This window comes from Haliotis rufescens, unplaced genomic scaffold (genome assembly GCF_023055435.1).
Source record: "Haliotis rufescens isolate VD_foot unplaced genomic scaffold, xgHalRufe1.0.p SCAF_1, whole genome shotgun sequence".
Classification (NCBI taxonomy): Eukaryota; Metazoa; Mollusca; class Gastropoda; order Lepetellida; family Haliotidae; genus Haliotis; species Haliotis rufescens.
In genome coordinates this window covers 83,232,599-83,243,721 of record NW_025963779.1, presented here as the reverse complement: position 1 = coordinate 83,243,721, position 11,123 = coordinate 83,232,599, and the positions used below count along the sequence as shown (strand labels likewise).

Sequence of the window (11,123 nt, the reverse complement as noted above, 5' to 3'; positions counted from 1 at the left end):
CACGTTAAGCTGGCTGGTACTATAAAACCAGCATAACTCTGGACTAGTACATGCAGCCACACACACGTGCGTGGATATAAAAGAACCCCATTTCATATCACATCATGTAACTCAAGCAGAAACAGGGTTGTTAAGATTACAAAGGGAGGTTATCTACATGTACACGTACATTATCAGCGAAGAGGGTTCGTCCGCAAAGCTCGTGTCGAACTCGGTCCAAGGTATTCTTGACATTTTGACCGTAATCCTGAAACCGGGATGAAAGCTTTGATCTGCTGTGACGACCAAACATAATGTACACAATCAACTATTATTGTCAAAACCAGGCGAATGCAATTAATGGAAACATTTTGATTGTTTCAAGTTTCAGTCAGATTTATTTTTATTCTCTCCATTCTCTGACACAGGGATTAAGCAGACCATGGCTGATAACATAATTTGAGACTGAGGAATGTTAAAGTCTTCTTTCAGGTCGGGTATTCACAGACTACTTTCTTATGTCGTACGTCTTAGTAGTGGGGTCAAGGAGAAAATTTCCCTTTTCAACACCATCTTTGCCCTTGATGGTGATGGCTGTGCCGTTGATGGTGTCGTCCTCCATTGCCAACAGGAACGCCTCAACCACCTGGTTCACCCTTGAACGTATAGAAGAACTTACTCTATAACGAGATGCAAGTGCAACATAACAAGATGTTGAATTTTCTATCCGAACATAAAATAAGTAATAAATTCATTATTTCGAAAATACTACATCTGTATCCTTCTTCCAAATACTTATGATTGCGGGTTCGAATCCCGGTTCGCCCCAATTATGTTGCTAGGTTTGTCAGCACCATACCCGTGCTCGTGGGTTTCACCGAAGTGGTAAACATCTGAGACCTGCATCAGTTCGGGCTTTCCTCCCACATTAAGCTGACACGCCGCGATATGACTGGAATACTGTTAAAAGCGGCGTTAAACCCAACTCACTCACTCACTCACTCACTCACTCTTCCAGATACGTTCATTAAGTGCAGTCGACAGGCCAGTTCTTGTTTGATACCATTATTATGACATGTCTATGATCACGTACAAGCGGAGGTGAGTTTCGTAACAGTTATGGTTTTCCGTCGATTTTGACAATATTCCAGCAATATCATGGGAGGGGACACAAGAAATGGTTTTGACACATTGTACCCACGTGGGTAATCAAACCTGGGTCTATGACTGACCAATGAACGCTTTAACCACTAGGCTACCCCAACCTCCTCGTATCTAACGAGAACGAGTGTGCTATTGTATTTTTTATGCATGTAAAATGTTTATATGGGTGTATGTATTTAACAATTTTCGTTTCAGTTATTTGTAACCGTGGCAGAGAGTAGCTTCGTAGTATTCGTTGTAGTTAAACAACGTGTAAAGGGGACTATATATGCTCAGTGCAAAACAATCCGGAAGGAAATGACATACTTTTAAACGATTGATATTCTGGTATTACACCGTTTTCACCCGTGTAGAATGGGTAAGGCTTCAAATGGTTACAACAGACACCGGTTTGGCAAGGGCACGGGCATAGCGCGTTAAAATAAACATATTAATTAAAGCCACCGTCGAAGTCAAGCCAGGGGGATCCGGGCCTTGCGACGGCTAAGGGACGCAACTCTTTACAACCAATTGCGGACCTTCATGTGATTGGACCACTCGCGCATCTGGTTGCGCATTATAAATATATGCCACAACATGAACAATTCTATAACTAACGTGCCAAATAAAGTTACCTGATGTTATTATTTGTGCAAAAATTATAAACATATCAACGATTGACACATTTCTTTCAGTGAGTGAGTGAGTGGGCTTCACACATTGTACCCATGTCGGGAATCGAAGCCGGGTCTTCGGCGTGACGAGCGAACGCTTTAACCACTAGGCTACCCTACCGCCCCCATTTCTTTCAGAACTGTTTCTTTGTATGAGCAATAATCGCACTGCTGCTGTCAGTTTCAGAATATTATTGATGCATGCTTACGTGCAGTACGAAACCTGTTCCATAACCTGCTTGAAGTGTTCGCTGTTAATCATCTGTTCATCAGTCACTTCCAGAAGAGCTGTCTTGGATCCCGATGGGCATATACTGACCAGGCGGACTTCAGCGGACGTCAAGTCAGGATTTTGCTGATGAAATATATAAATGCATAATTAAGTAAGCTGTAAACACATTTCCAACCAACCAATGAAGTATCATCTGCGGTCATTCACCTGTTCCATTGTTTGTTGTTTTACGCCACACTCGGCACTTTCAGCAATATTCCAGCTATATGATGGCAATTTATAAATAATCGAGTCTGGACCAGACAATACATAGATCATCGTGAACATCGATCCACGCAATTGAGAGTGAGTGAGTATGGTTTTACGCCGCTTTTAGCAATATTCCAGCAATATCACGGCGGGGGACACCAGAAATGGGCTTCACACATTGTACCCATGTCGGGAATCGAACCCGGGTCTTCGGCGTGATGAGCGAACGCTTTAACCACTAGGCTACCCGACCGCCCCACGCAATTGAGATACGATGACATGCATCAACCAAGTCAGCGAGCCTGGCCACACTCTTACATAGTCGCAATTTACGGCAAGCATGGGTTGTTGAAGACCTATTCTTACCCAATCTTCACGGGTTAAAACAATCAAGTGATTGACCACCTGTGATTGCTCCATTGAAGTCTTTCCATTGAATGACGACTTACTGTTTGTACATTGTGACTTTCAAACGCGAAGTAGAAATAAGGTTCAAATGTGAAGCGATTTTTTTTAGATGGCACTACCAGGATCGATATGACTGTGATATGTATAACAAAATTATTATAATATAATAATTATGTACAAATGTATTTCTTAATTGCCCCTTAAATTGATTGTGTCGAGCGCATAGAAGATTCACTTACTGCCCAACTCGCCGTGAAATGATAAACAGCACTCTTACTTGCTCCATAGACAGGAAACCAGTATGTAGGACGCAAACCTTCAACAGAATTGTAGGTGAGCTTAATACTGGCGTTCGAAATTCATAAGGTCAACGCCAGACAATAACCAGTCTCCATTATCTGCCGACACAGAGTCTGTGGGGCGAAAAGGCAAACTAATGAAGATACAGTAAACTACGGTTATAACGAACACGCTTATAACGAACTGACGGATATAACGAACTAACTTTTTAGTCCCGACTATTTGCTGTAGTTATGCTGTATATATGCTTATAACGAACTACGGTTATAACGAACTGAAACTAGTAGTCCCTTTGAGTTCGTTTATAACCGTAGTTTACTGTATATGAATAGATCACTGATAATCAGTGATGATACAAGGTACAGGCGAAAAAGGTACCCACGTCCTGTCCCACCGATAGCAGCCCGCCACTCGCACAATTTCCCAAAGAAATAGACTTAGTCTAGAAGATGTCACATCAACTCATTATCATTCATTATACACATACATATAATATATAATGTTTGTTTGTTTTGTTTGTTGTTTAACGCCATACGCCATGACGGCGGTCAGTAAATAATCGCGTCAGGACCAGACAATCCAATGACTGACAACATGAGCCTCGATCCACGTAATTGGGATCGATGACATGCATCAACCAAGTCAGCGACTTGGATAGATCCGGGATAGAATCCGGGATAGAATAGGTCTTCAGCAACCCATGCTTGCCGTAAAAGGCGACTATGCTTGTCGTAAGAGGCGACTAACGGGATCGGGTGGTCAGGCTCGCTGACTTGGCTGATGCATGTCTGTATTGTCTGGTCCAGACTCGATTATTTAGAGACCGCCGTCATATAGCTGTAATATTGCTGAGTGCGGCGTTAAACAACAAACAAACAAACAAACAACCAAGTCAGCGAGCCCGACCACTGTTCATATAAGGCATTTGTCAGGTAACGCATACCCCATGGAAGCAACCAGCATCTATGTGCACTATAGCCCAGACGTGAGGTCCAGGAAAACAATTACACATTGAACGAAAGGAATAACAATGTATGACTTGCCATTGAGTGAGTGAGTGAGTGAGTATGGTTTTACGCCGCTTTTAGCAATATTCCAGCAATATCACGGTTGGGGGACACCAGAAATGGGCTTCACACAATGTACCCATGTCGGGAATCGAACCCGGGTCTTCGGCATGACAAGTGAACGCTTTAACCACTAGGCTACCCGACCGTCCCACCTGCCATTGAAGCGGTGTTGATGATGACGCCGCCTCTACCCCCTTTGTCCTTCCTCATGTGATTCAGCGCCATCACGGTCCCCCGCACAACGCCACCCTGTATATAGAGGAGAAAGATAAATAAAGTGGAGAAGTATGGCAGAGCGAAACGCTACTGAGGCATAAGTTTGAGAGAAGCAGCGGGGATTGGCTGTGTTGACTCTGTGAGGTGGGTTGTCGGAAGAGGTGGGGCGGAAGGGGGTGGGGATTGTGGGTTCTTACTTATAGTTTAATAATGCTTTGAGCGTTATTAAACACAAAACAGGCAGTGTTATTAGAACAGGAATACAAAGTCATCGACCCCCCGTCCTTTGAGATATGTGCATAAAATCACGTGCAGCATGTCATATTCCTCGTGTGATGTATGGTATCATATTTCATCAAGAAATATTTAAAAGACTAAGTTATGAGTTATGCTTTGTAAAATGAAACCCTTCAGCTTTATATTGCACAACACAAAAGCAAAAGCATATTATATGACATACACGTTAATGTTGACTGTCCCATTCAGAAGGTTCAAACAGTATAAATTGTTGGCTTATCGATGCTGAGGATGAAGTTGATAATAGTAACACAGTGTAGACCCGTGAAGATCCGGGGTCTTCAGCAACCAATGCTTGACATGAAAGGTGACTAAGATTGTCGTAAGAGGCGACTAACGGGATCGTGTGGTCAGGCTCGCTGACTTGGTTGATGCATGTCATCGTATCCCAATTGCGTAGATCGATGCTCATGTTATCAATCACTGTATTGTCCGGTCCAGACTCGATTATTTGCAGACCGCCGTCATATAAATGGGATATTGCTGAGTGCGGCGTTAAACAACAAACAAACAAAAGTAACAGTAGGAGAAGTTTCACATACTTACGAAGTTGATGTCGAGCTGTTTTTCCCAGATAGATTCATCCAGTATGCCTGCATTGTTGCACATGACATCAATTCGACCAAATTTTGACACGGCAGATTGGAAAGCATCTAGATAATAACATGTCCATATGTTTTATGAAGGACTTTCTTAAGAGGTAAGGTGAAATGGCGTACAACGTTGCATTGAAGAGAATTATTTCCCTTTATACAGGGACGTGCGTGCGTGCATATGCCGGTTTTATAGTGCTAGCCAAGTGAGATACCATGCCGCAGTTTAAGATGGATTACCCACTCACACAGTGTGCGGAATCGTCGAGTCCTTGTTTTATCCCCTGAATGCCGAGCGGAAGACAGGGTAACAACAAGTACCATCTTTCAAGTAAATGCTTTTTTTCTAACGACGCGGCCGGGGATGGAACCACTGACCTTCCGCTCTTCGGGCAAACGATTTATCCACTATTTTATTAAGTTAATTAAATTAAATAGAATAACCTTGACCTGCTTTAAACATCAGTATGAGTCCAAAATAATTTTGTTTCGAAAAAGAATATTTATTTTAACGTGTAGCAAAGACCACCTCAACAACAACGCCAAACAACATTGTTTTCACCAGCATACTAAACCAAATACCACATCAGTGTGTGTTTCATGGTGACAGTTGTGTACCCTTTCAACTTTTGCGTCCTGTGACAATTGTGTATGAAAGTGCAGCTCTCCGGCAGACGCTCAATTCACAGACCAAGGAGGCAGACTTCATTGAGAAGGCATATGCTTACGATTTATTTGAATAAAACGTAATGTATAGTTGGACTCGGATTTTAAATGCATAATTGTTGGTTGGTTGGTTGTTGTTTAACGCCGCACTCAGCAATATTCCAGCTATATGACGGCGGTCTGTAAATAATCGAGTCTGGATCTGACAATCCAGTGGTTCACATCATGAGCATCGATCCATGCAATTGGGATACGATGACATGCATCAACCAAGTCAGCGAACCTTGACCACCCGATCCCGTTAGTCGCCTTTTAAGACAAGCATAGTCGCCTTTTATGGCAAGCATTGGTTGTTGAAGACCTATTCTACCCCCGATTTTCACGGGTCTCACCTCAACATAAAAACAATTCAGGCAATTCAGTGACAATAGCTCACATCTCTTCATTCCGTCTTGGTCCAATACTGTTATATTAACAGAAGTTTAGTTTCTAGCCGAGAGTCCCATACTCACAGCACGTTTTCCATATTGTGAGAGTGAGTGAGTATGGTTTTACGCCGCCTTTAGCAATATTTCATCAATATCACGGCGGGGGACACCGGAAAATGAGCTCCACATATTGTACCCATGTGGGGAGTCGAACCCTGGTCTTCGGCGTGGTGACGAGCCAACGCTTTAGCCACTAGGCTCCCCCCCCCCCCCCCCCCCCCCCCCCCCTCACACACACACCCCGCCCCTCCATAGTGTAAGAAAGTTCAGTTTCCCACCATAAAACGCAGCAGCATCCGACACGTCACATCTGACAAAGACGACATTATCTGGTCCACAGGAAGCTTGAAGTTCCTTAGCAGTTGCTTCAACAAACTCGACGTTCACATCCGCAAGACAAACCTAAAACGGGAAGACACGTACAGAATATATATCCTTTTTCTATAATGTACATGTACTATACTTATGGTCGCCCCGTGAAGGTCCGGGTTAGAATTAGACACAATTTATGGATAACAACTTCTTGAATACTCTAAAGGCGACGTTCGGTGTACATAAAAATGCCTTGATCTCTGTTGATTGATGGCTTGTGGCAGCGAATGTAGACAGCTTCTGTTAGTCTTCAGAAAACACCAACAAGTGATGATCTTTCAGTCTTATACAAAGCCTATATATCAGATTACAAATGTCCAAACTCCAAGGGCCCGAACATGGGTTTAATGGAACTGTAGGCAGATAACCACAAGGTGTTCATTCATTCAACAAAGCATTCATCACAAGGTGTGGTGACTTCATGCCACTTTCTAACAGAACAGATCTGAACAAAACAATGGTTTTACATGTGAAATTGAAAGGTATATAATTATGTTTTGTTTGTTTGTTTATTTGTTGTTCAACGCCGCACTCAGCAATATTTACTCAGCTACAGTAAACTACGGTTATAACGAACTCAAAGGGACTACTATTTTTAGTTCGTTATAACCGTAGTTCGTTATAAGCATATATACAGCATAACTACAGCCAATAGTCGGGACTAAAAAGTTAGTTCGTTATATCCGTCAGTTCGTTATAAGCGTGTTCGTTATAACCGTAGTTTACTGTATATGACGGCGGTCTGTATATAATCGAGCCTAGACCAGACAATCGAGCGATTGACATCATGAACATCGATCTACGCATTTGGGATACGATGACATTCATCAACCAAGTCTGACCATCCGATCCGGTTAGGTACCTCTTACGACTAGTCACCTTTTATGTCAAGAATTGGTTGATGAAGACCTATTCTACCCCGGATCTCCACAAGTCAGTTATATATGCACATGAAAATATTGTATTTCATTCACACACTGAAAGTAATTATGACATTTTGAAACAAAGTAAGACAAGACGCGACCATTACATGGAACTGTAGTCGTAAAGTATCCTCACCTTTGCACCCTTCTTCAGCACAGCTTCAGCCACGGCCCTCCCGAACCCCCTTCCACCTCCAGTGATGAACACTACTTTGTCTTTCAGATGCATCTCGGTTTGCGTTATGCTGCAGGTAAGGATATATACACACAAATAGTGACCCAGACATCGGTATATTACTAATAAGGATGTTGAACAATGTTTGGAACGCGGTCTCTTCACTTTGGACTACACAATCCACCCTGTATATAAGAAACCGTCTTAATCGGTGGAAAGTGCAGGTGAAGTTAATTGGTCAACATTACCCAAACAGTTATAAACATCTTCCTAGATTGATGTGTCACAATGCTTAACTGGCCATTTCGCCGCTAACGCTGCAGTAGTGCCTCACCCACATTTGAGCCGACTCATAATTGTAAAATGCATTAAGGGCGAGGGTGCATGCACACACTTGAAGTCGAACAAAACATAGACGGGCCTATTGTATTAAGGCGCAATAATTTTTTTGTTATTAAAAGCCTTAAAGCTTTAAATGATTAAAAGTTGGACTCGCCCAGCGTGAGAATGCAAGAGTGAACATGACTGTTACCTGTTTCACCTGTGATAGTGGGTACACTGTGTGAAGCCCATTTCTGGTGTCCACAGCCGTGATGTTGCTGGAATATTGCTAAAAGCGGCGTAAAACCATACTCACTCACTCACCCGTGATAGGAGATAAACTGGTCCATACTGACACAACAAAACAGTATAGGCACAATGGGATACACTTCGGAAATGAAATAAAACCATAACACATAATGAAAGTCACGGATATATTATACTTATAATATAACACAGAAGAAACATATAACAACAGTTTTGGCAATATTTTCAAATTCAATCAATTAACCACAGACTGGTTGTGTTCTGACGCTTATCTAATAAAATCTGATTAAACCAACTGGTCTGTTCAAATACACAGCTGGCCCGATCTGAGTACACAGAGGGTATTACAAAATTAATCTATATAGATATAGGTTGCCACGCCAGTCTAAATACATAAGGGGCTGTCGGGTAGCCTAGTGGTTAAAGCGTTCGCTCGTCACGCCGAAGACCCGGCTTCGATTCCCGACATGGGTACAATGTGTGAAGCCCATTTCTGGTGTCCCCCGCAGTGATATTGCTGGAATATTGCTAAAAGCGGCGTAAAACCATACTCACTCACTAACTCACTAAATACATAAACAGACATCGGATGAAACCATCTGTTACGTAACCAGCTTCTGTATCAACAACAGGACATCGACTCTGGTCTTTGAATTTCCTTTGGGGGCACCAACGCTGCATTACGAACTCGAGATCTGGATTTTCTCCCAGAGGAAATATCCCACTGAGCTCATATACGGCAGGTGCGACAAAGGGCTGACATCGGAGTAGGGAACCTTCGCTTGTGTAGTATATACCCCAAGCGGCCAGCCAAGGCTATCAAGTGTATTTTTTAACAAACTGTAAACCGATACTACGGTTTAGCATTTAAACTTACATACGTAAAAAGACCATCATGATAAGGTACAACGTCTGCACTTTAAAAGCCCAAGTGGTCTATTATTTATCTCCTAAATGGTACCTAAAATCCAGAGGGAATTTAACATTACATACACAAAGCAATAGCAATAACAGGGGGCGTTCCTTCGATATGGAACCTGACGTATATATATATTTACAGACTGATATCTGTGCAAAGTTTCACATTTGATATGTAACAAGTTAAACTCTCGAAATACACCTAACTCTCATTTCAACATTTCATCATATGTCCGACCCGTTGCCTTGTAATGTATTAAATATAAGCAACAAAGGCATTTCCATACTCAAGCAATAAAATTCCTGAATAGCAAACTCATTCAGATCGGCTCTTGCCTGAAAGTTACTTCAAAGTTTCAAAGAAAGGCTTGGGCTATGCTCAATAAAAGAAAATAACCTTTATTTCTACTTGAATCCGACTTGCTGACTTGGAAACGCAACAATACAAATTAACATTGGCATTTTCAACACTGTTTAACTGCCTGTGCAACCTACGAGACGAAGAGACACCGATGATTTGAATCACTATCAAATGGTGAGGATACGAGGTGTTCGCGAAAGGTTTGGGGTATACTGCCGCACCCGTCGTACCCGTCACAAACACATGCAAAGGCAAATCACATGTTCACCTGAACAAACGCGGCTACAAACTCAACTTGAAAGCAAGCTCAAAATACTTATCACTGTCAACAAATGCGTTGACTCCCATATCACAACAAGTGCAGAAACCGTGTACATGTCTTCGTCTGTCTTCCATGTTCGCTAGCCTTTGTGTGTATATATCTACATACGAACTAATCCTCTCATTAATGATTATGGGCTGTTAGTGTCCTGCATGGTTGTAACTCACCGCTTTAACTTTGTGGCAAACCCTCCGACATCGAACACTGGTCACCAGCTCAGTTTGTGTACTATGAATGTAGTCTTCATGACAAGACCAGCTGGCGTGGCAACGGTTGTGCATGCCATTAGCAATTAGTTAGACCTTGTCACACACGAACCATTCTAATGAATAAACATGCACAGGATTGTTTTGCACGACGACTTATCACCCATTAGTGTGTATCTGTTGACAACACGAAGATATACTTATATAAAAATGCTATGTTAATTTAAGACAAACAATATTTTTAAAAAATAATGAAAAGACAGAAATGACATAAATAGCACTTCGACTGTGGCAGGTTTATGTTAAAGTATGGGAGTACGGACACCTTAGCGCTAAGATCGCGTTGTGCAGCAGCATCCTGGTCTGTTTTCAACGTTCATACGGTGTACGTATCAATATCTGGATCTCAAAGGAGGGAATTTCTTCAATTTATACTGACTGATTAGTACGTTTCTTACATGCCTAGGGGCGGTAGGGTAGCCTAGTGGTTAAAGCGTTCGCTCGTCACGCCGAAGACCCGGCTTCGATTCCCGACATGGGTACAATGTGTAAAGCCCATTTCTGGTGGTCCCCGCCTTGATATTGCTGGAATATTGCTAAAAGCGGCGTAAAACCATACTCACTCACTCTAACTTGCCTCGTCATGACATATCGCAATAAAGACACGTTTGTAAAATAACTTCCTATGCGTTAATACAGATTCTACCATGAATTTGGAATTTACTCGATTCTGATTGGTCAATCAGGGACTATTAAATCACAATAAACCCCCTCTGATTGAAACAGCTGGTTTGACGGCCGCATCACCGCGGAAGCTAATATTCATAGAATAGAGCTTTTTTCAGTCATTGTCGGAAGGCATTTTTAAATAATTATATCTACAATAACATGTTACAAAATGCACAGATGCGGTTACTACAATATTCAAAGGATGTGTGGCTAT

The 11,123-nt window shown here is 42.1% G+C and overlaps 1 protein-coding gene across 1 annotated transcript; it reads right to left on the bottom strand.

Moving 5' to 3' along the window:
* Positions 1 to 348: 348 nt before the first annotated feature.
* LOC124136914 (15-hydroxyprostaglandin dehydrogenase [NAD(+)]-like) lies at positions 349 to 10,258 on the bottom strand. Its single transcript, XM_046502972.2, has 8 exons — positions 10,142 to 10,258; positions 7,747 to 7,855; positions 6,594 to 6,717; positions 5,115 to 5,221; positions 4,208 to 4,304; positions 2,925 to 3,001; positions 2,006 to 2,151; positions 349 to 635 (listed from the first exon to the last, which is right to left on the bottom strand). The coding sequence occupies exons 2-8, from the start codon at positions 7,837 to 7,839 to the stop codon at positions 488 to 490; spliced, it is 792 nt and encodes a 263-aa protein (XP_046358928.2). The 5' UTR covers positions 7,840 to 7,855; positions 10,142 to 10,258; the 3' UTR covers positions 349 to 487.
* Between the last annotated feature and the right edge of the window lie 865 nt (positions 10,259 to 11,123).